Source organism: Sitophilus oryzae, unplaced genomic scaffold (genome assembly GCF_002938485.1).
Source record: "Sitophilus oryzae breed Bouriz unplaced genomic scaffold, Soryzae_2.0 scaffold_1576_pilon_pilon, whole genome shotgun sequence".
Lineage (NCBI taxonomy): Eukaryota > Metazoa > Arthropoda > Insecta > Coleoptera > Curculionidae > Sitophilus > Sitophilus oryzae.
Window position 1 is genome coordinate 6,886,800 of NW_022146254.1, and position 26,990 is coordinate 6,913,789.

At 32.6% G+C, this 26,990-nt stretch overlaps 1 protein-coding gene across 1 annotated transcript; it reads right to left on the reverse strand.

The window, feature by feature from the left end:
• Positions 1-24,879: 24,879 nt before the first annotated feature.
• Positions 24,880-25,732, reverse strand: LOC115879056. The gene is made up of 2 exons (XM_030895690.1): positions 25,558-25,732; positions 24,880-25,477 (listed from the first exon to the last, which is right to left on the reverse strand). The coding sequence occupies exon 2, from the start codon at positions 25,453-25,455 to the stop codon at positions 24,880-24,882; it is 576 nt and encodes a 191-aa protein (XP_030751550.1). The 5' UTR covers positions 25,456-25,477; positions 25,558-25,732.
• Positions 25,733-26,990: the final 1,258 nt, after the last annotated feature.

A 26,990-nucleotide genomic window follows, 5' to 3' on the forward strand; every position in this document is an offset into this window, starting at 1 on the left:
ACCAAACTAGTAGTCTCCTTATTAAAGTTAGAGCAAAAAATAATGGAAACTTAAGTTTGATATTTAGTTTTGATCCAAAATCAATTTAAATATTCTATTTTTGACTAGTCAAATTTATCTTAATCCAACGTTTAAAAGGCAGAAATGGCTCCGCAGCTATCGATAAAGTAAAAATATCCCTCGTCTTTTGTCATCATTGTAGATAACTTAAAGACAGCTTTAACATATTTGTATATATGTTCATTTTCCTTCGACATAATATATAAAATTCATTATCAAAAAACTTTTTTTTCATATTTCAAGGAAATATTAATAACGAAAGTATCTTTAATTCTAATCATTTTTTTTTATTTAAAATTTAGGACAGTAGAAACTCTAAAAAACACAGTTCAAAGTCACATTATATATTCAATTTAGGTTGGTCATTGAAAAAGTTTAAGTTCACGGATATTTTTTTTAATATAATAATAAGAGAATACCATCTTTGAGTTTCACTTTCAGCGTCGTGAGGCCTAAAATATACACACGGAGAAAAAATCTTCCCATAAAATTAAACTACTTTTTGACATAATGTTTATAAAAAATATTATCAAATCAGGAATATGGGCTTCGTTTATCTAAATTTTGTATTTATATCCCATTCAACGTCCCATAATCATCCAGAACATTCCTTACATTGTTTCTTTATACAGATATTGTAGCAACATTTTCTAAAAAAAAAAAAAATTAAGACTTATTTATTATAGCAATATATTTGTGTTTTTTTTTCTAATTCTGCCATGTTTTCTTTGTAGAACGTGAATTTGTGATGGGGGCCTATATTTTATATTCGAACGTTATAGTTTAGGAAGCTTTACTAAGCAAATTACGCCTGGCTCAAGCTCTTATCTTTTCTATCGCCACATAGCTGCAGAAATTTGGACCATTAAAAATCGCCTTTCAAATGTTGTTCTATCTAGAATGGTACGCATACACTGGACAGTAAATACACCGCACAAATATTTCTGTAACATCATCCCTAGGGTCACTACAACTGTCAACTAAAGCATGCTGAGATATTTTGGACATATAACCTTCATATAACTTAGACCAATAGTCTCTTCGAAACATCACAACATGCACAAGGAAGGAAATAATGGATAAAAGCCATAAATTGAGTGACATAACGTCACTACAACTTTATGAAGGATAGGACTATTCAAATATATATAAGGTGGTCTGTCATTTCCTTCCTTGTGTAAATAAATATTTTTATTTAAATAAATAATGCGACTGTTCCGGCTAGAGATCGAACCTAGTACTTTCGAGTCAGCAGAGACACAAGTGCCAATTGCAGCAGACACATTGTACCGAAGCCCAGCCTCTGTAAAGTATGCACATCTATTATTAAATATAAAGATTAATTTTAACAAAGGAAGATGTTTACTAACGAAATGTGTTTTTGAAGCAAGTAAGCTCATATTTCCACGAAAAATTCTATAAAACCACTATAAATTTAACAAATATGGTAATTGTCCCAATTATCGTCACATTAAAGTAATATCTCAGTTCAGTTAGATGTAAAATTTGAATTATTAGCATATAAGGCTTACAAGAAAATTAAATATGACACTAGGGGATATTCTTATGTAAAATTTAAATAAAACTTTAATAACTTGATCGATATTTTCGATTATTTTCAAGAAGAACTAAAAAAACTACAATTACTCTAATTGTCGTCACCTCATCGACTTGTCCCAATTTTCGTCATATTTTGATATATGTAATTTCACACAAAAACCATTGTTTTTTACAAAAGTTTATTTAGGAATTGCAACACATTACAAAAAATAAAATAAAAACAATTAACTAATTAATAAAATAAACATACAAAATAAAATCGTAATTAAGAATATCTCCGATATCAGCTCAAAATTAATGCAGATAGAAGCATTATTAGTGAATACAAAGTATTAAATATTTTTATAAAAAGAATAAACAGAAAAAAATAACATCATATTAGTAAATAAATATTTCTTCTCTCTTTTATCCTGAAAAATTAATTTTACTTTGGCCATATCAGGTACTTATATCATATACCTACGTTTATTCTTTTTTAATTTTTGTAACAATATCACTTTTAATACAGTCCAAAATATCTTCAGAACTCTGATATTTCGCAATTTTAAAATCATAATTATTTTACAGAAAACCTATATTAATATGGCTTACATGTCTGATGGCCTAAATTCCGTCGCAGATATCCAGTTCGTATCATCCATTTTGCAGTTGATAATTTAAGGTAAAATTTATGATAAAAGTGGGTGACGAAAATTGGGCACATCACATAGCCCATCTTCATACTGCTATTTATGGAAAAAATATTTAAATTACAGAAAAATTAATTCTATAGGTACTTACTGAATAAAATAACTCTGCCTATAATGACCCGATCTTCGTCAATGGTGACGATAATACGGCACGCTCCGTTGCAACATGTCCCAAAAGCCGTCACCCATTATATTCTTTAATATTATAGAAAAAAAAACAATATTTTTATATAAATGCGAAAGAAAACCTCTTACACTGGTAATTAATTATATTTGGACCTTAGTATGCTAAATTACATTACTGTGAAAGAAAATCAGGAAGATTGTTGCTCTGCTTAGCTTATAAGAAATGTGTAGTTTCTCGTCAATGTCTACTTCCAACTAAAACAGTTGTTATTCCACGTAAATGAAACGCGCCATTTAAAAAAATGTATTGACGTGTTTCCTGATATATAAAACAACTATTTAAAATTATTTATTATGGAATCTTTACCCCAATTTCTTATTTTTTTTTAATATCGAAATATGACGATAATTAGGACAGTGGCGGTAATTGGGCTTTGCCATACGGCTTATTAATCTACTTACTTACTCTTGTTCTGTTACGGAATACATTAAACATCACCATAGCAACATTATTTATATTAAAACCACGTTAATATTTCTCGGTGTAGATATGAAGCAATACGCAGTTCAACAAGAAAAAAATGGTTATTCAAGGAGAGCAACAAGCATCTGATCAAAAAAAAATAACACGATTGAAATCGGATATGGTAACTCGTTAATAATAATATTATTGATATTCATGAAATGTCTTTAAAATAAAGTTCAGTTACCTGTTTACACCTTCATGTAGCGAAAAAAATGAACATGTGGCTAACAGAAGTATGTTAAGTTGTTTTTTATTGTTTTAGAATTATTAAAACAATTATTCTGAATGTCAAAAATGTCAAATATTTGTAGATTAAGGCGACTGAATTTTATAATATTTTTTATGTTAAAGTTCGGTATTAGAAGGAACATAATTATTATGTTATAAAGAGTAAACTACGCTTGAAAGGATTAATATGTTAAGTTACTTGAAAGAGTTGACATCAAAGGAAAACTTGAGACGTTACAAGAATGTTTTGATAGGGGAAGGTTTATGAATTTATAAATTAAATATTATGTTGATGGAACAAAGACGAAAGTTAAATGTTCTTGCTTTACCTTGCGTTGTAAAATAATTCAGTCATTAGATTTGAAATACCTACCTTAATACTTATATCCAATATATTATATATATATATATATATATATATATATATATATATATATATATATATATATATATATATATATAATATATATATATATAAGAGTTATAGGCTAAAGTGATCGAGTAGTAGAGGATTGTTTCCTCTAAATAATTTACTAAAACACATAACAGCAATATACTAGTTCACCGAGACCATAATAGAAGAACCAAGATAAAAAATACACTACACTTGGCAATTTAATGAGATCATATCTTTTGAGCTAAAAGGGATATTGGCCGTTTTCAAAATATACGAGACACTGTCCTGAATATGTTTATTCAGTTCCGGCGATAAAATGTCGAATTGATTGTCCTGCATCAGATGGGTTCCAATGGGCCCAACATCCTTCAGGCAGAAATCTACGGTGCTATCGAAGGGTGCGTACAATTTATCTTAGATAGGAACTATCGGAAACAGGATAGCCATCTTATCCGATAGTCAAGCAGCATTAAAAGCGATCAACTCAGTAATCATCAATTCGAAGTTGGTCAAAGAATGCCTAGGGAAGCTGAACACATTAGGCAAAGAAAATAAAGTCTCAAAGGCAAAGAAAATAAAAATAAGTCTCCTACTCTGGGTGTCCTCTCACCAAGGGATAGAAGGCAATGATAAAGCAAACGATAAGTAAAGGAGCGAACACTCCACTAACTGGACCAGAATCATTCTGCTTTCCAAGTGGAAACCAGTTTAAATCGGAACTAAAGAATCTTCCATCGGTAACCTGTAATGGGAATCCTCCAACGGTCTAAGCACACAAAAAAGTTCCTCAGAACTTACGACCGAGAAAAATCAAAGATTTTATTTGATTTAAGTAAGAACAATCATCGGATTATCCACGGGGTTTCTAACAGAACACTGTCTCCTTAACGAACACCTCAGTAGATTGAAGCTGAGAAAAATAAACGGCGAATGCCGATTGTGTGGGGAAAATGGGAAAACACCAGAACATCATATTACTGGGTGCGCCAAGACGACAACCGTTCGTGTCATAAACTTTGTGGAGCCGTCTGAGATACTGGCTTTTATCAAAGCCTTGAGGCTGTATGATGAGTTATAACCCGTTATAACTCAAGAAAGGGGAACACACAGTAGATCTGTAAGGTCGCGGTGATTAACTCCCCTCCTGAACATTCTACATTCTACATCAGGTGAGCTTAATATAAATACGTGCTTAACGTTGAATCTGGTCCAACAAGATGGAGGAAACACCTTACTTTAGGTTAAGCTTTTACCAGTTAGTTCGGAAAAAATAGCACCAACAAGGTATTCTACCCAAAAAAAAAACAATCGCTGGTTAGGAAAACAAAAAACGAAAAAGGACAAATCCCGATAATATAAACAAAACATGCTGTTCTGAACAACCTGGGTAATAAATTGAAAAAATACAGTCCCTATGGGAAACTCTGGAATTAAATTTACAATCACGAGTGCCTATTTTATTATTAGGCTAAAGACAATGCTGATATGAATACCTTGTGGGTTAAAGCTTGATTTTCATGCATCCGTTGTCCGACGATACGATGATATGATATTAATTATATTTGACTTCGATTGGTTAACCATTTCTAACCAAGTAACCAAGTCTTTAAATTCAACCAATAAAATTAATATCGTATCATCGTATCGTCGGATAACGGATGCATGAAATCAAGCTTAAAGCAGTCCGTTGTCCGACGATACGATGATACGATATTAATTTTATTGGTTGAATTTAAAGACTTCGATTGGATAACAGTTTCTAACCAATTGAAGTCTTTAAAGTCAACGAATAAAATTAATATCGGACCATCGTATCAACGGATAACGGACGCATGAAAATCAAGCTTAAGGCGGACGAGAGTCTACTACTTTCTTCTGTTTCTTGTTCTCAAGGTAAAAATCTCGAGACGGACAGAACTGGAGGTTGAAAACGTTGTGCAGATTAGTGTTAGCTCCTTTACCTTCAATACAGAGCTGGGGATAAATGAATATCACCCTAAAAATAACTAGGTTAAACCAACCAAGCCTCGTTGTCCCAAGAGTATCAGTTACTCAGACCTCCCTTTACAGAAAAATCATTCTGTTCAAGAGAAAAACCATTCTGAGCATTCTGTGAAATGAATGCTATTGTAGACAGCTCTGATAAATCGAAAAATAAAACTTCATTCAGAACCTCGAAATCAGTGGAATAAATTACTAGTTTCAATTAGTCGTAAAAGTTTGTTCACCTAATTTTAATGTAAGCATTCAGAACATCATAATTAATGGTAGTAATTTTCAATTAGTGGAAAAAGTTAACAAACTTTTGACTTTTCCGCTACTTTTGACTTGGCCTTTGATTGTCACCCATCAAGAAAAATTTTGGTTGGAAATCAAAAGTTTTATAAGCTAAATATTATGCTTTCTTTATGGATACAACAGACTACCGCAAGCTGTTGCTAGGATATTTTATTAATTTTAATTGTGTTTTTTAGACATTGTGAATGATCATAAACTAAAAATATAAAGTTTAATTGAAACCACTAATTCATTCCACTAATTGGGAGGTTCTGAATGAAGCTTAAAAGTTTATTATTTTTAAAATAAGAAATTATTGTCATAGTTAAGTTTAGATTAAAAACCAGTTTAAAGAATTCAGGCAACACTATAATTTGATTCGTATATAGGTATAAATATATATAATTGTATTTTTTACTTGTTGCATAAGCACGTTGACTTTAGGTATTGTTTTAAAAAGGAATATAATTGGTAATTAGTATTTTTAGGCTTCTGTCAAATTTTTGGGGGAATTCCTAAAAACGAATTTAAAAACGGTTATTGTCCTAAACGCATGTTTTAAAAATAAACGAAATTTGCCAGAAAAAAGCAAGTAACAACAGAAAGGTGAATATATTTTTAACATAAATACCGAATTAATGTATTGACCAAATTATGTCACGAACAAATATAAATCGTTTCCTGACAGATGTCCAAAAGTCGCAAACTTGTTTTTTATAATCTTTTTGTCCTAAGCCACAAATATTTGCGTCACTTTTAGCCATCTGGCAGTTTGTCAAAACGCTACAGAAATATATGAGTTATCGCTTCCATAGCGCGTCAATGAAGTATTTATTTTATTGGAAAGTCCGTGTTTTGTCTCTCTCTTTATTCTAAAGGTTATTTTCGTAAATGGCGGTATCTTTGCATTTAAAAAAATTAGCTGTTTGTTTAATGGCAGGTTAAAAATAGATTTATAACGGGTGTGTGGTACATGAACGTTAGAAACCAAATTGTGTTCGTATTTCTAAGTTCATTTTTATTAGTTAATAAAAATTGCGTCTACGTATTTTATTTTAAAATAAAATAAGTTCAGTAAGTTTTCTTTGCGTTAAAATTGTCATTTTCTATTCTAATAGCAATGTAGAGCTACATCTGTGAACAACAACCAAACCAAACCATTCATGTCTTAATAGAAATATATGAAAATTAACTTAATTATGTTGAAAATATAATCTTTAAAAGGCGAGATTTTCTTCAAAGATTTTGATAATTTGAAATAATTTTTTTAATTATGCTTTTTGGATAGGATTGGCGATTGGGAGCTACCAACACTTGCCCTTGACACAAAGAACTTATGAATACAAAGAATCAATGCTTGCCTATAAGAAATACGTGTTGCTTACTAAAATTAAAATAAATTAACAGGTACAGGCACATAATTAATAATATAGCAAGTTTTTATTGAAAAAACAGCTCGACATTTTTCAATTGAAGCACATTTTTGAACTTGAAAAAAAAGACCATATAACCAATAACTTGTTTTAGGTTGAATTCTATACCGTGTCCAGATCTACCATTTTATTAATATATTCTTATGTGATTTCATTAAGAGATAGCAATTTTAACAATAATTTTTAACAACAATTTTTAAACATTTAAAAATAATGTTTCCGTAATCAATTCATTCTCGTAGCAAATTCCTAAAAACTTCCATGCATTTTCAATATTTCAATCTTCATCAACATTAACTGCAAATATGAGTTTCTATTATTTGAACTGAACATTAATCGAAAATAGTGTATTTTATTGATTGTCTCTGAGAGATTATTTTAAGAGAAGCACACAATGGATGAAGCACTGGAATACTGGATGAAGCAATATTGGAAAGAAATATGGACGGCAAAAAAGCGGTTTCGGTGCTAAATGGAGGCTATGGGATAAGAATATAACGATAGAAAACAATAAAAGAACTTACAATTCCGTCGTAAAAAGTATAAGAATTATACTTCTTACGATGTAGGTAATTATTACCTACAGCTCTGAAGTATGGTCCTTAAAAGAGAAAGCTGAAAGAACGCTAAAAGCCACGGAGATTGACTTTTGAAGTTCAAAAGAAGATCGGCTGGAAAATCCAGAAAAGATAAAATACTAAAAGAAATCATAAGACACCAAATGGAACTAAAATTGTATATCGTATATGATTATAACTGAGCAATTAATATGATATGGATATGTGCAAAACATGGAAGAACATCGAATCCCAAAGAAAATATTAAATTGGAACCCTCAAGGTAAAAGAGGAAGACCATTTCTGATAAATAAAATTAAAATAAACAAATAGTTAGAGGATCTTTTGGAAATAAAAATGCGGAATTTATCGAAATTTTCAAATTTACTTTGATTTCTATCGAACAATTTTTTTTTATTCTAAACTGTGAATTAAAAAAAAAGATAAAACCATTTTTACTTTAATAAAAAGTATGGCCTCCTTTACTGTTCATTACAGCCCTACATCGTCTCTCCATGCTCCTGATCAGGTTGTCGATCTCTTCTTGGGGTACAGCCTGCCACGCTGCATTCACGGCCCGAACCAGATCCCTATGAGTATCACGAGGCATACCCATTTTCAAAATTCTTCTTTGGACCGCGTCCCATACGTGCTCGATGGGGTTGAGGTCAGGAGATTTTGCCGGCTAGTGTAAGATGTTTAATTGATGAGCATTGATGAGCATAAACTCACTTACCACTCTGGCTGTATGAGACCGTGCATTGTCATGCATGAGAATGAAGTTTCTACCAAAATCATTGGCATATCGTAACACGACAGGCTCAAGAATTAATTCACGGTATGGGATTCCTGTTAGAAACCTTTCAAGAAATACGAGATCGGGTTTTCGGCCTAACTGGACTCCTCCCCAGACCATAATTGTTCCATTTTGATAAGGGTGCACTTCCTGAACATGATCCAACCGAATAAGATTTCCTGGTTTTCTCCATAACCGAATCCGGATGCATTCCAAAGCGTGACTCATCCGTGAAGAGAACATTGGCCCATTGTTCATTTGAACACTGAATACGATTTTGAGCCCACAAATATTGTAAATCTCGATTTCCTCTCGTTAAGTGTTGAGCTCTCCAGGGGCGTCTGCTTCTTAAGTTGACCTCCATTAATCAATTGCGAACAGTGTTAGGACTAGCGGTTACATTATGTGTTTCCTGGAGAATTAAACTAAGCCCTGGTGCTGTAAGACTCTGTCGGCATCGACCATTTAATTGTAAAAAATGATCTTGCTGAAGGGTAGTAATGCCGATGTCGCCCTGTGTGCCTTTTATCAACATCGCCACTTTCACGGTAGCGTACACTTAATCGCGATATTACACCTTGCATTCATTGTATTTAATGCTCTAGCTACGTCGATTTTGCGCATTCCAGCTTCGAAAATACCAACGGCCGTTAGCATTTCGTCTCTGTTAAGATGTCTACGCTCCATAATGTTGTTTAATACTAAACAAAGTTATATGAATGAATTCTGGCCAGTTATCATAAAAACATAGCCAGTACAGGTTAAATTCGAACAATTGATGCTAGGTGCTTTTTATACATTTGACAAAAAATGCACAAAAACTTATGCAAATATGCGAAATTTAGAAATAACAAGTGTGACTACTTTGTTTCAATCGAAGTAGAAAAAATTGGCCTAGAAATATGTGGTTTTTATTCAAAACCTTTATTTTTAATTTTACTAAAGTTATATCCCTAGATTTTTCCGGTGTGTTTAATTCCTTTTTTTTGTAATTTCAATGCTCCATAGAATGCCATTTATGTATCTGATAACTGTATTACTCTGTTGTTTATTTTTCTATCGTCCGTTCCATCTCCTGTGAAGATCGAACCCAAGTACCTGTAATCTTCATATGCATTAATTTCCAAATTAGAAAGTACATATTTAGTTTTTTCTGTATGTACTGTGAGACCCTATTTAGCATATTCTTAAATTATTTTTCGCATCATATATTCCATGTCATCTTTTTCGTTTGGTTTATTTATTATTATTAATTCTGGTCTGGTCTTATATATACAAATTGCAAGGTGTATAAGCATATGTCATTTAGTTCTATACTCATTCCGTTACATTTTCTTTTCCATACATTGTTTCCAAGGCCTTGGCAATATAAATTTTAAATAATGTGGGGGATAAACAGTTTTTTTTGTAGAAACCCTGAAAAACGCACGACCCTCGTGAATCTGTCGACACTTTCTTAGCTTTAAAATATGTCACTTATAGTTACTTTTATCCTCAAATTTTCATTCGAATCGCTAAAAGTACTTGAAAGAAAATTATAATAAATAGCAATAAAATGGATATTCCATAAAATGAAGAATTTAAAATTTAACCCTCTGTAACTATGAAACAAAGCAGAATCTCGGACTTATGTTGATATAAAAAATAAATATTATTTTTACGTCAGGAATCTCTCCACCAGAGATGCCATATGTTTTTTGAAACAACCTGTATTCCTACATTTTGTGATACAGTAGTAACAAGAGATGAAGAATAATCTCTCCAAAAAAATCCTTTATGGGTATTTCGCCACTACACTGCAAGAAAATCTACAAAATAAAATAGTTATTTTTTGTAAACATTTTGCGTTAAACCTAAACGGACGCTGCTTGTCAGAAGTTATGTTTACAGTAATACAAATTTGCCTAACAAAGAAAAAAATGCTTAACGTTTCGGAAAGTTATCTCTTTCCGTCGTCGGAAGCAAAAAAATACAAAGAATAAAGAAAAAAACTATTTAAAATATTTAAATTCAACTATTCGATAACACTCTATGTTTGTAAAACAGATACGTCTACAAGAAACCGTTGACGTTCTGTTAAAATGACATTATATCAAGTTAAACTTCAAAGTTAACAATTAATACCTGGTAACAATTACTTAATAAGGTAAAACCAAAAAGCCCCAAACTTTCTGTATGATTATTTTTAAATTTTACGTATGTTACGTTTATTTATGTTATGTTCTTTAAAATCAAAGACGCGATTGCCATACATTACTAACATCTACAGATGCATGAGCAATACATTTATTTTTATTAGATTGAATTAAAAAAACCTCTTTTATTTTTATTTTAGAGGCTATCGCTTCTTTCATTATAATTTTGGCGTTATTAAAATTTATTGTGTCCTGTGTCCCATGAATGCTGACAAATCTTAGATTTGTGAAAATCTCCCTTTCTTAAATATAATCTTTATGTTCTTTAATTCTAACATTTAAGGGTCTAGATGTTTCACCAATGTAAAATTTATTGCATTCACAGGGTATTTGGTATATTACATTTTTTGTTTATTCTTCTGTATTCATTGGTTTAGTATGTGATAAGATGGATCTAAGTGTGTTTTGAAAGATGTTCGTATGTTATATTTTTTTCCTATCCTTCTTATTTTTTCCGAAACGCCTCGTATGTATGGAATTTTAAGTTGTATATATTGTGTATTGTTATCATTGTGTCTATGATTTGGGGTTTGTATTTCATTTAATGTTTTGTCAATAAATTATGGTGGATAGTCGTTTTTTATTAATGTTTTTTTATGTGGTTTATATCTCTGTTTAGTGAAATGTCGTCTGTACATATTATTTTTGCCCTATCATATAAACTTTTTATAACACCTTTTTTACACTTATACTGTGATTAGATGTGAAATTTAAGTATCTAAAAAAGTGTTTGTAAATCTCACTGGGGCACAGCATCGTCATTCCGTTTGAATATTATCTCGAGTATGTGTACCTAGTTCAGGACTTCACGATACAAATCTCAAGAACTATTTATAATCGGGTGTATTAACCCACTTGGCTCAACTTACCGAATCGTGTAGCTGCATTCGATACAAAGTGCAACCGTAACGCCTTCCAAATGTAACTTGCGCAAATATCTAACATGACCGAGGTGAACACTTACAGTTAGTGACTTTTAGAAATTGGGACAGAACAGGTAACATAAGAAACGCACTGGAAAATGTTTTGCGACATCGCAATATTTTACCGCTGCAATTATTTGTCAAAATTTTACTATTATGATCTTTTAAAGCAGGTTAGAAAGTTTTTTATTTTAAAATTATAATTTCAATGTTATTACTACTACGAGTTTATTATTTATAAATCACATGTTCGATGACGCTTTTGATTTAATGATGCAGTAACCTAGTTTTAACAAAAGTAGGTTTATATTCCCGCAAAAGAAAAATATGGAATCATAAAATATGATTTACTGGAACTAACCTTTTTGTTTTCTCAAATAAAAAAAATGATTTGTTTTGTGGAACCGACACTTTTGGAACATAGAAGATAGAAATTGTTTAAAATTAAATGGTTTATTTAGAATACTTTGATATGATTTGAAAAAATTGCAATTTGGATAATCAATAATAATTCTTTTTAAATCAGAATCTTTGTATAACGAAGTTTATTATCTATACGTAATCTAGAAAAATCAGCAGCAAAGCAAGTTTTCGAGTGTAAAGCTTTATTCAGAACCTCGAAATTAGTGGAATAAATTAGTGGTTTCAACTGGCGTAGAAGCTTGTTCCTCTAATTTCAATGTAACCATTCGGAACGTCAAAATGCGGGGTATAGTAATTTGCAATTAGTAGAAAAACTTTTAACTTTTTCTACTATTATAAAAAGTTAAAAGTTTTTCTACTAATTATACTCCAAATTTTGCGAGTAGTCATTTTGGCTTTTGATATTATCCATGAAGAAAAATTGTGGCTAGAAAAATATCTAGCTAAATTTATTTTATTAACTAAAATCGAAAATATCTATATGTTATATTGCAAAATAAAAACACTAAATCACCACAATACACCAAAACACTTTTACTTTTACACTGGACGCGCGTTTCGCTAACCATGTTAGCATCATCAGCAGATGATTATAAACTTGTTTATAAAGTTGCAGGCAGTGCTTTAATTTCTTAGAGATACAAATGAAGGGTGACTGCAATAACCAGGCAACTCCACTTTTTTTTTCAAAAATGAGATTTTTAGTAAATTACCCTTTAAAAAAATTGGCCGATCGTTTCCTGCAACAATCAGTGCTCTCAATATAACAATACATAATTGGCGACGTTAGTTGGAGCTGCCTTGTTGTGGGTTTGCAGCAAGAGTCGAGCAACTCTTATTCGATTTCCCACAACTTTATTACAATGGAGTTGCCTGATTATTGCAGCCACCCCTTCAAACGCAAATTATCCAATCCAGAAAGAATGGCAAACAAATTTTAGTATCAGATACCTGTAAACACTGATTGAAAATCACTGATTATTTTAAACTTTATGGTGGATAATACAGCTATTATGGTACTATAACCTAAAGAGAAACATAGTATTCATATATTGGATAGTACTAAACTCAAGAGCAAACAAGATGTCAAATAGGTAAAATCTTTTATAAAGTTTACATAAAAATTTAAATAAAACTTTAATAACTTACGATATTTTCGATTACTTTCAAGAAAAACTAAAAAAACTACAATTGCTCTAAATATCGTCACCTCTCTACCTATGCAGGGTGTCCCAGAAATAAGTGCAAGTATTTTAAGAGGTGGTAGATCGGGTCAAAAGAAAAATTTTTTTCTCTTTGCCATTTTTCAAATAAGTCCACAATAACCGAGTTATTTTACTTTGAAAATTTAAACAAAAAATGCTTTTTTGCTTAAATTTTAAGAACCACTGGATCTTTTCTGGATTTTCTTTCATGTAAATTTAATCTACTACATATGTTGCCATATTATCCAAAAATTATGTTTTTTAACTTAAAACTAAAAAAAATTCCAATTTTTTTTTCACAAAATTCCAAATTTTCAATTTTTTTTCGCAAAAAAAACCTCACAGGTGTGTTTCTGGAGCCGAAATATACTACCAGTTAAAATACTTGCACTTATTTCTAGGACACCCTGTATATCGTCACCAACTTGTCCCAATTTTCAAAAAGTGGGGGACGAAAATTGGTCACATCAAATAGCCCATCTTCATACTGCCATTTATGGAAAAAAATTATTGAATTACAGAAAAATGAATTTTGTACTCAATAAAATATCTCTGCCTATAATGACCCAATTTTCGTCAATGGTGACGATAATAGGGCACGTTCCGTTGCGACGTGCCACTTTTTTTATTAATATTATAGAAAAACATATTTTTTATATAAATACATATAATAGAAAACCTTTTACACTGGTAATTAATTATATTTGGACCTTAGTATACTAAATTACATTATTGTGAGAGAAAATCAAACAGTTGCTCTGCTTAGCTTATAAGAAATGTGTGGTTTCTCATCAACGTCTAACTTCCTACTAAAATAGTCGTTATTTCACGTAAATGAAGTGCGCCATTTAAAAAAAGATGTATTGCAGCCGTTTCCAGATATATAAAACAACTATTTAAAATTATTTATTATGGAGTTTTTTCTCTGAGTTTCTTAATTTTTTAAAAAAATATCGGAATATGACGATCATTAGGACACTGACGGTAATTAATTGGGCTTTTACCATAATTCATATGAGATCCTAGAGATGACTTAATTGGGAGCTCCATACAAAATACAAGCAGAACACAGTTGAACTGCTGAATAAGTTTTTTTCAGAAAAAGAAAAATATCTTTTATATAAAATAATTTAACATACTTATCAAATCTAGTGCAAAACTTCAAAAAAAGTCTTGGTATCAGTAGATGATTTGAAAAACACTTGAATTCGTATGAATCGCCTTAAAATAAATTCACAGACATTTTGGAATTTATCGTCGATAATAATCGTGATTTTAAAGTTCTTGTTAAAAACGTAAAATTATAGTATCAATGAACAAAATTAATAATCATCAATTCATCCGCGCCAATCTTTTTTGCATACCGAAATTCCATTATTCTGATATTTATGGTTATCAGTTGACAGTATTTAACTGCGAGCCTAAAAGACTGTTATAATAGTTTTATTACAGGAAATTTGGTGTAGTAAATATGTTATTCAATGTGGGTGTGTTTTGCTTAATCTTATCGACTACTTCAAATTATCAAAAACAACCTTGAACAAGTCAAAATAAGGCATTGTTTTATGATTAGAATTCCCATTTTAAAACTATTTTCTAGAATGTTGACTTGTTATTTGTGAATTAGCTATTTTAGAAAAAGAATAACTGATTAGATATAAGTCATATTCATTAATCAAACATACTGTTATTTAAACAAATTTAAACTTTTTTTTTTAAACAACCCAGAAATCGTAAGAGATATAAAACGATTGTCAAAAATAAAACTTGACTCATAAGAATTTGTTGCAAAACGATTATAAGAAAAGAACTTTAGAAATATTTAAATACACTTTTAACATGAAATGGGATATACAAATTTTCAATAAACGTTCAGTCTTTAAACTAAATAAGTAAATATCTATTTATAATATAGCTATTTGGATACTAATGAAGAAATATGTACGTCTACATATAACTGTTAAGCTGAATATAGTTGTTGTAAATAAATAAAATTTATAGTAGTTATGTGTTTTACTTGTTTAAAAGCAATTTCACTCAATGAAAATGTCAGTAAACAATTTTACTACTAACTAATTTTAATTTTCAAGGATTTCATTTATTGATATGGGAATACTTTGGCGTTGCATTACTATTGCAAAACTAATAATATATTGTAAACAAAAAGCGCCTCGCCTTCAAACAAATAGCTTATACCATAAAAATAATCTTAATTGTGTGGTATCCGGCTTAATAAACTAGAAATAAGGATTATTAAATGTAAATTTTGAATTTATGCAGTAAACTTGTATAAGGTATTTTCTTCTCTTTTACGGTATTTACAAATAAATATCACATTTGCAGCAATAAACAGTTGACTATTTCAATTAATTAGAGACTAAACGTAGCTTAGAAACGTCTTAGAATGTTGGTATTTATTCGATTAGATGTATTAATAAATGCTATGAGATTCAAACCATTCTCTGTTTACATAATTTTAAGATAAGTTAGTTAATAGATTTTCTCTCGCAAGAAATTGAGGATTTTATTTAAAGCACATGTAGAATGAGTAAGAGGGGGATTAATCACTGCGACCTTAAATATCTATTGTGCCCCCTTCCTTGAGTCATGACACAATCTATAACCCATTAATACCCCTGTTGTAGAGGGGCAGGGTATTTCACATCCTCCTCTGACAACAATTCTTTCCCGAGGGTACACACCCTTCCACGGTTGGAGTTTGGCCCTCCGCGCCGCTCTTCACAGTCGAGGGGCTTGCCCCCGGCTGCTTCTCCACCCCTTTAACTTGGTTCCTCCTTTGACCTGATACCGGTGTTGTCCCGTATCTATAATAAAGGATATGTCCCTCTTTCTCTATCGCCTCCTTGGATTTGAGGTCAATTCCTATTGTGAGGACCTGATCATGACCCTCCTCCCTCGAGTTGATGACTCGCCAACTCGATGTCCTTACATTGAAGTTCTGACCCTGGATAAGGCTCAGCAGGTAGGTGGTGTCTTTCCCCTTGCTCCTCGGCAGAAAGACCGTTATGGCCGCCCCTTTAGGGATGTTTTCTCCCTTCCCTGCAACCAGTTCCGGCCCTTCCTAATATTTATGCGTAGCTGCGATTTCCACCAACCAATTCGCCGATTCTTGAGATAAACAATTTGAAATGAGGATCATACCCACCCGAAAGTGTATCCCCGCAAAATGCAGCTGACCCACATTTTCTAGATCGTTGTGATCCGATCGCCACTATTTCGTCCAGTATAGCCTCTTCTAGAGACGTTTGCTGGTCGGTGGTCAGAGCAACCTCTGGGAAATCCTTTGGCAGCACCGTCATTTTCACTTGTCCAGCAATAGCGACAAAGCTGGTGATACGTCCCTGCTTGCCTCCCGGTGTTGGACGGCCTTCCATCCTGACTTTTTTCTCTCCCTGCCGGAGAAGAGGTGAGAGGTTCTCGCTACCTCTCTTGCCTTTTGATGGAGATAAGTCAGGTTGTTTCTTGGTTTCTTTACTGTCCCCTTTTCGGAGGAGTGTTTTCGCTTTTGCTTCCTCTGGAGCAAGTCCTTCGTGGAGCAGTCGGAGGTATCTCCGTGCTTCTGATCCACTAAGACTTACTCTCAGAAGATCGTCTAGCCCGCCTGGTTGACTCAGGCCGGGTAGACGAAACGGTAGCTTATGTCGCTTATTGGGTCTAGAGGTAGGCTCCCGACCCTTGCTATAGAAGGTGGTAGCTTGTGTGCCACTTGTGGAGGATGATCCCAAGCAAGTATCAGCCGCCCCTCCTGTAGTTTCCTTTGGATTTGGTCCCTTTTGAAACTTTCATTTGTAATGTTCCCACGAGTCGCTAGGGATAGTCGGACCACTACTACAGAGCCCCGCATGCCGAACTAAGGGGTAAATACAATGGAGTGCTCCCTGATGCCCCAAGGTTGAGGCCAGTAATGGCTAGTCTTCTATCTAGCCACGCATTCCTTTGCCCTAGTCCCGCCATCGTAGGATTTAGGTTTTTGGTGAGGTTGTCTTCTCTTGGGTTAACCGCCTGGACGGTTAACCGCCTGGACGGTTAACCGCCTGGACGGTTAACCCAAGACCCCCCCCCATTTTACACCCTCTACCCGCAAGAAATGACCACAGTCAGTAGAGGGTGCCTGGTATGACGGACAGGGGTAGCCCCGTCCGGCATCGCTATATGTTTTGGTGCAATTCCCTGGCCACGACACTGCAACGAGGGACAAGACAATGAAATGCTTCTTAGACCGAGCCAAAGTGCTAGAGATTCCTCCAGCACCTGACAAGGAGCTTCCCCACCAACGACAAGGTTTTTATCTGCTATGCCAACCTCGTAGGCTGAAGCTGAGAAACAACAAACAGAAGCCGAGACGATGACCATTCGTGCCATGGCCATGAATATTGGTACGGCTGATGTCGAGAACGGAGGGCTGGCCTCTGTGGAGCCGTCCGTTAAAGCCCTGAGACTGCATGATGAGTTCAAAAAAGGGGAACACACAATAGATCTGTAAGGTCGCGGTCATTAACTTCCCTCCTAAACATTCTACATTCTACATCTGATATTAAAAAGAATAAATTATGATTTTAAATTACGATTTTTGAATCGTGAAAACCACAAGTTTTTCTTACTATACTAAACGTGTTTACCAAAAGAAATTTATACATAAACATTAGGCTCTCGCTGATTAGAATATTTTGACTTTAAAATAGGCCCTTTTTAATAATCTCCCCTTCATTTCAACGCTCTTTTCTTTGGAAAATCCGTCTTATACTCCATCCCTATTTTATTTATGTAGAGGCCTCTTCAAAATTTTCCTTTCTCTTTCTTTTGCTTTTTTATCCGAATCGTCTGTCGTAATTTTTAATTCGAAGATAAAAATTCTCCGGAACTTTACCAATTTGTTAGGCAACTGAGCGATCCAACGACCGAGACGATTTTTCAATTTTCCCCGGACGACCCGAGAAATTTCTATAAAAGAGAATTATGCAAACGAAGCGAAAAATGGCGCGTTCAGACGCAGAAAATCATATTTTTTTCTATGTTTATAAGCTTATTAGCATATTAATTATTTTTTATAAGCGCTTGTAGCGAATTGTGATCAGTATTATTTACATATTTGTATTCTGTTTTATTTTCCGTAAAACATAAGCAATTACTACCCAACTGTAATAGGTATTGTTTTTTTTTTAATAATTGGAAAATTATTATGTCGAACCGTCAAGCAGACATATGAACAAAATACCACAAAAGTTTAACTGGGGAAAATTATCCCCATCAAAGGGGTGCCACGTTAATAAAGGGTTTTAACAAGGATGTTGTCTCTCACCATCACGTATTAAAATTTATCTTGAACGAGCACTAAAAACATAGAAGCGGAAATGCAAAAAAATGGAGATACCACTAACTGACAATTCCACCCTATATACGTTATGTTTCGCAAACGATCAGTGTTGTCTCAAGATTATGAAGATCTATAATATAAGTAAAAAAACTCATCGAAGAATATAAACATTGGGATCTCGAAGTAAACCTAACTAAAACGGAATACATGTGTGTTAGTGGTACACAACAAGATCTAATACTCGAAGAACAACATTAAATAATAAAGTAATTTAACAAATATAAAAATCTGGGTGTGATCACACAGGACGGTACAACGGAACAAGCAATCCAAGAAAGAAATACTCTATGGCAATTGGAAGCAGAAAACAGAAAACATGCTGGAAGTAATAAATATGGACTTATGAAGACGATCAGCCGGAAATTAAGGATGGAAACAATTACAAACGAAAGGATCAGACAAATTATAGGCGTCAAACCTTCTATAATGGAAGATAGTAGATAGTAAAGAAGAAGAATAGAAGAAAATTAATTAGAAGTGAATCAACTTAAATGGTACGGCCACGTCCAAAGAATGACTAACAATAGACTGCCAAAACAAATTCTGAATTGGACACCCATTGGTAGGCGCAAAAGAGGAAGACCGTAAAAAAGCTGGAGAGAGGAAATAGATCGAGAAATAGAAGATAGAGACAACTAGACTAAAAACTCGGAAGATGTCGTAGAACATTACAACCTTGATATATATGATATGGAAAATTATTGTGTGAATATAAAATAATGATTCGAACAATAGATATAAGGTATGAGTAATTATTTAATGTGTATATATTAAGTATTATTTCCATTTCATGCAATATTATTTTATCGAAGAACTTCTGTTATAGCGTCCATCCAATGAGAACTATATTGCCGTGTTAAAGTCAAACTCTCCCCTTAAGGCGCGTTCTCGCGAGTCAATTTTTGTTGAACGATTCTTATTTATCAAAAATAATTGAACAAAAATATGCTTGTGAACCATGTTTTGAAGTTGATCAATTTAAGTTGAACCGAAAAAGTTTAATAGATTCAAAGCTTATACATATACATATAAGTGCATAGACAAATTTAAGGGTGAATTTCAGAAAAACGTATTTTAACGTAGCCGGTCGAGTTCTGTGTTCAATAGTTTATTTTGAGGTTTGGGTATGCTAGTTTTGGGTTAACAAAAATACGACAAAATGATCCTAAAGTAGCCTGAAAGTATTCCGTTACATTTTTTTGATTTATCAACAGCATGACTGTTTATGGAATACCCAACTCGATAGTTAACGAAACAGGGATGCTCGAGACAACGCTTTAGTCATCATCGTTAAAGAAATTGAGAAAGTAGAAGAATTGTTCTTTAGACATTCTCAAATGATATTTGTATGCGTCCTTGTCCTCTAAAGCCAGTTCTTTGAGCAGGGTTCCTGAAACACCCAGTTTATTTATTTGCTGTGTCCAATTCTTCAAGAATTTCTGCGAAATGCTGACAAAATGGCTCTGATTTCTTTATTTAATAATTCTGCTATGCCAACCTCCCTCTTCATCTAATACGTTTTAACACACATTTTGTCTATTGGTATACTTAAAACAAAGTTACGAAAGTTAACATCAAATCAAAAGTCAAACTTTTATGTTTTGTTTTCAAAGTTTTGTTTTAAAATCTAAAGAATATGTGTTAAATTGATAAAAAAAGAAAATTTAAAATGTTCAGGCTATAATATCTAGTAAGTTACTGCTTAGCTAATGTAAGTACCTACTATTAACAAAAAAATCGTTTTCATTTAATATGAACTGTGCATTGACACTCAAAATCAAGAAAAATCTAGCATTTCATATCATAAACTTCATTTGAACTGTTGAATATTAGGCCAATAAATTACAGTATTTACTTAGCATAGAAAAATATACATGTGGCCATGATATTATCTGCTAATTTTATATCCCATGATTAATTATGGCAAGTAAATAATTGTGAACGAATCCGATTTGTTATTATTCCTTTTTAAAATGTTTGCTTAGTAAATATTAGATTGTTAAATAATTAAAAAACTGACAGCTATAACTTAAATAGCACGAACAAGCTACATGCATCAGTGATAATGCTAATTTCTATTTGCATTTTAGAAATAAACTTTTTACACACAGAGTGATCCACTATTCTAAAAAACCTGTCAGCCTGTACCACGAATCCTGTTTGAGATTTTGATGATTGTATTACAAAATACACAAAATATAATAATAGCATGGTGATACAGTTTAAGTAATATTGGTTCTAATATACAATGTAGTTCAGAGAATAATTGTTTAAAGAACGCTTTAGATACTTTAGTAGTATTGGTTTTGGAAGCACCAGTATACCAATGTAGGAACAGGGATTGGAGTATTTGGGCCAAAAAACTAAATACTTCGAACCAATGGGCACCTACCCTAGCATGCTACCGGCTACGAAATCTACGCTATCAAAAGATGCATACAACTTATCTTAGATGGGAACTATCGGAAACAAGAAATAGTCATTTTATTTGATAGTCAATGAACGTTAAAAGCGATCAACTCAATATCAATCAATTCGAAGTTGGTCAAAGAATGCCTAGAAGCTGAACAAATTAGGCAAAGAAATCAAAGTCCTTGGCTGCCAGCTCACTAAGGGAAAGAAGGTAATGAAAAAGCAAATGATCCAGCTAAAAAGGGAGCGAACATTCCACTAACTCGACCAGAACCAGTCTGCTACTCAAGTAGAAACCCTCTAAAAGCGGAACTCAAGAACTTGGAAGACTCCATCCGTAATCAGGAATGGGAATCCTGCAAAGGTCTTGCAAAGATACTTGAAGAATTGTAAAAAATATCTATACCTTCAAAGGATATTTCGCCACTTTTTACTTTTTTTTCGTCACTTGTACTTTAAGAAAATTTGTCAGCGGTGGTTTACTAATAAAACAAATTTGTCTAACGGACAAAATTTTTTTTAACGTTTCGGGAAGTATATTTCTTCCCGTCCGTCGCGTCGTCGGAAACAAACAGCAAAAAAAACAAAAACAAAGAACAAAGAAAAAAAGGATTTAAATTATCTAAATACAACTATTCAAGAATATTTTTTTAAGTTTTTTTCAACAGATATCAATTAGTTTAATACAAAATATTTGCTACCATCCATGGCATAAACCTTTATGGATTTACGCGATCCTTTCGAGATTACGTGGGAAATTTTAAACTTGAACAAAAAAAAATATAAGTATAGGGATATTTTTCAATCTCTTTGCAATTTCGAAATAACTGAAATTGTTTATCAAAGAATTTATATACAGGGTGAGTCTTAAATAAGTGCAAATATTTTCAGGGCTGGTAGATATCGGTAAAAGAAACACATTTTCTCTTTCCCGTTTTCAAATAAGTCCAAAATAATCGAGATATTTTAATTTGAAAATTTAAAAAAAATATATTTTTCGCTTAATTTCTGAGGATTTTTTCTGATCTTTCTTTCTTGTAAATTTTAATCTAATATATACAGGGTGGTCCGAACTGTATTCCGGAAACTTTGGCAGCATATTCTGTAGTTAAAAATAAGTAAAAAAGTCCGTATAAATGTTTGTCCTAAAATGCTTAGTTTCGGAGATACAGGGTGTAGACATTTTATTTTTATTACGATATTTTACAAATAATTTTTGAAGTAACGTCAATATTTGGATGAAAATTGGCGTCTGGTAGTTCTTTGACATGGCAAATTTGATTTTGATGTCAATATGACTCCTATTTCTAGGGGGCGCCACTTACATGTGTTTTAACTGTTTTAAAGGGTGACAACTTTTCGTCCGTACCTGTATAAAACTACTGAGTGAAAAAATATACATTTCTGTGACTTTCTACGTAAAAAATGTCTCTTGGTAAAAATCGCTACGAGCAACCGTTCTGAAGATATTTAGAACGGAAATCGTGAATACATGTCATTATTGATAAAAATATAAACACGTGTTGAGTAGATAGTTATTTGACTAAAATAATAAATTTGGGAAATTTTTATTTTTTTATGTTAATCAAAAATTTTTCTGCGAAAAAATGATGATAAAACAGTTTCTGATGAACTTTTGGCACAAAAATATTTAAAATTTATGATTTCAGTCTAAAAACTATTTAGTCAACATGTTTAATTTATGTGAATGATGACAGTTAGGGCGCGGTGGGGTAAAAATGGGACATTTTACATATCTTTTTATTTTTTTCCCATTAAAAAAACCTTAAAGTAAATAAAAAAATACCTAAAGTGGGTAAAATTTCACGGGAAATTACATTATATTCACCAAATGTCATAAAAACAAGTATTTCTTTAATAAAAAAAAATAAATCTCTGTCTCATTTTTTTCCTGTCGTTGGGGCAAAAATAAGACATGCTTGGAAAAAAATGAGACAGGGTGTAAAACGAAGGTTTCCATCATATTATTCGATCTGGGGAAAGACTGATACAGGTAAGTATAAAAATAAGACACACAACATTTTGTGAATTATTAATTTGTACTGTTTTAATTTCAAAAAATGGGAAAAATCTCATAATACTGTTTAACAAAACAAGTCAAAGTAAACTAATAAGTAAATTCTACTTAAAAAATAGAACGTAGGGTAAGTATAATAAAACATTTAGCTAATTAACAGAAAACTTTTGAAAGTCTATCGGAAAAGCAAGCTTTTGGGACATTCTAGCGGTTCCTCCTTGGCAACTAGGGGAGGGTAATTTCATTACAATATCGTCTTTGTCCACATTATAATTTTCAGGCACGGTGGGAAATACAAATTTGTTCACTTGTCGACGCATATACGATACGCAGTACTCACTTCCCTTGATATTTTCTACTAACGCAACGTAATGTACCAGTTTCTTTTTTGTAGCAAACTTTATTAAAACATAGTCTCCGGAATGTATCTCATTTGAGCAGGTGTCAAATTCGTTATCTGAATTGGATTCAACTAGATCAGCTAACGTCATATCATCCACATCACTTTCGTCTTGAAGAATAATGCCTTCGGCTTCACTTTCTGAGGAAGAACTTGGAACTCGATCTATTTTTTGAATATTTTTCTTTTGTACCTTTTTTGTTTGAACTCTACCTTTTTGAATGACTTCTTTTTGTTTAATGCTTTCTAAATATTCAGCACTCGTAAGAACCGCAGAGTTTGAATTAATCTTACGTCTTGTCTTAGTCTCAGGATTTGTTTTATTGATTTTGGCAAGCAAAATTTCTTCGAACGTGGTGGACGATGAAGCTGTGCCCGCGATTGAAATATTTGATGTGGATGCCAAATTAATTTCATTTATTATCTGGTTTTCCTCGGGTTCTGTTATCTTTTCTTCTCCCTCTCTGTGTTTATCTTCTCTATTAGGTTCTTCAACTGTTTCAATTTCAGCCTCTTCGGCATTTAAATTATACATACTACTATTTAGTACAGTATCTCGTTGTGCACATTCGTTATATCTTTTTAGCTTCACTTCATTAAGTCTTTCTTTTGGGTATTTTTCCTTAGAACAGGGATACAGACCAGTAGTTTCAAACGATCGTTTTATGACATCTCGTGAAATTCCCTCATTCCATAGTTCACAGATCATATTTGCAAACTCACATTTGGTGAGCTTCCTTTGGTTTAATCTTTGCCACTCTATAAGTTTTTGATTCCATTTTAATTTTAAAGGTCCAAAACAGCATTTGTCTAATGGTTGCAAAAGGTCAGTCGCATGTGGTGGTAGTTTAAATAAGGTAATGTTATTCTGGATGGCAAGCTCTATGGTCCCTGTAGCCAAGTGAGAAACATGCCCGTCCATTATAACAAGAAGGGGTCTTTGCTGGACCATCTTGCAGAACTTTTGAAACCAAGAATTAAAACCGCTGTTGTCATCCATCCCTTGTCGGATACAGCATAGCATGTATTTTCAATGTCTTGCGTTCCTTTCCAAGTGCTCCATAAATTTTGTCCTTGATATATTATTAAGGGCGGCAAGAGATCTCCGTTTGCCGAAATGCAGGCCATTGTTGTAACATTTTCTTTTCCGAACCTTCGATACTCCGATGAACCCTTTGTCCTATCCAAAACAAGTGGATTAGATTAAAAAATAGTTTAAGTATTACAATCCTAACTTACCTATCGCTGAACACCCTTTACTCTACCGGGATCTAAATTAAAACTAGTTTCGTCTAGATTAAATATATGTGAGGGTTTATCTTGTAATCCCAGTTTCTTAATTGTTTCCCCAAGTTTATCATAAAAGGAATAGATGATAAAGGGGTCACTGGTTGCAGTTCTTCGGCACTTTTCCAACTGTTCCATCTTTTTTTGACTTAGTCCATTCCTTTTGCAGAACGTCCGAAACCAGTCATCTCCGGGTTTTCCATTATTAAAAACGGTTTTTAAATTATTTTCATTGACGTAAGTTTGAACAACACGTTTAATTTCTTCTTTGGATACAGCAAATCCCCATTTAGCCATCACGGTGATCTTTTGGGTTAGATCAGCTTCTTGATCCACTGATAAGGCTTGCTTTCTACCTTGTTTCGACTTATTTTTGTTGTTAAGCGACCTACTAAGCTTGGACTTGTCGATTCTAAATTGTCGTGCTGCCTCTCTTACCCCAAGCTTCCCTTGTTTAACAAGATTTATGGCTTCTTCTAAGTCTTTTGCTGTATATTTTTTTAATTTAGGAACGTATGTTCTAGGCATTTTGAAAACAATTCCAGTTATCCTAGAATAATAATAAGTTACTAGTAGAAAACGCAAATTTTACCTGTCTCATTTTTACTCCAACAGGTGTCTCACATTTACCCCCACACAAGTCTCAATTTTACCCCAGAATAATTTTACGAGCGCTCGGGTCAGGTATCAAAGAAAGACTGTTGCACATGGTTCCAACGCATCACAAGACAAACACAACAATATTCCGACTTTAAACGAGTCGCTCCGACAATTTAGGCTGCCGTGGCGGGAAAAGTTGGCGCCTTTTATTTGAAAGTTTATGAGTGTTTTTTTTTGTGATTCCTTCAAATACATCATGTTTGATATTTTCTGTGCCATAATTGTTTAAATTTAATATAGGCATGCTCAACTTAAAAGAAGACTTAACGTTTTTACTTAATCAGAGTTTAGAAAAAGATGTTTAATAATAGAAAAAACTCACTGTCTCATTTTTACCTCAAATTTTTACTGTCTCATTTTTACCCCACCGCGCCCTATTGATAATTTCGATTTTTATTATATATATTATTTTGAATCTCGAGAACTCGAGATATTTTGCTCCGAGTCTCGAGACTCGGAGCGATTTTTACCAAGAGACCTTTTTTAGGTAAAAAACGTCGTAAATGTATATTTTTTACTCAGTAGTTTTATACAGGTACCGACGAAAAGTTATTATTTTTCAAACCAGTTAAAAAATATGTAGGTGGCGCCCTCTACAAGTAGGGGTCATAATGACATCAAAATCAACTTTCTCATGTCAAAAAACTCCCAGACACAAATTTTCATCCAAATATTGTCTTTACTTCATAAATTATTTGGAAAAAATCGAAATAAAAATGAAACATCTACACTTCTTCTACTACTACTTCTTCTTCTACTATTCTCCGAAACTAAGCATTTTAAGACATACATTTATACGAACTTTTTTACTTATTTTTATCTGCAGAACATGCTGTCGAAGTTTTCGGAATACAATTCGGACCACCCTGTATATTACCATATTATGAAGATATATTATGTTTTTTAACTAAAAATTAAATACATTTTTCAAAAAATTCCAAATTTTCAAAAAAAAATTCTCAAAATAAAGCTCATCGGCGTGTTTTTGGGCTCGGAATGTAATACCCCTAAAAATATTTGCACTTATTTAAGACCACCCTGTATATATAGTAAATGACTTTTTTTGAAACTATTAGATGATATTGATACTTTAGAAGCAAGTTAATTTTTTTGCCACAATCGTTGTTTTTAAAAAGATTTATAAGAGGCCGGAATTGGTAGGAAGTTATTTTTAGTCATTTTATAAGAAATATTATTTTTGGAGATTGTTCTATAGTTCCAGATGATTTTTAATGCTACATTAGGTAAAAATAAAATTTTGTGACCTATTTATTACTATATTACTACATAAAATACCGCTGACAAGTTGGTTTCCGTTTGGATTCAAAGCAATGGTGTTTACAAAAAAAATATTTTACAGTTTTTTTATCTTCTAGTAGTGAAAAAAAATACAGAATTCTTTT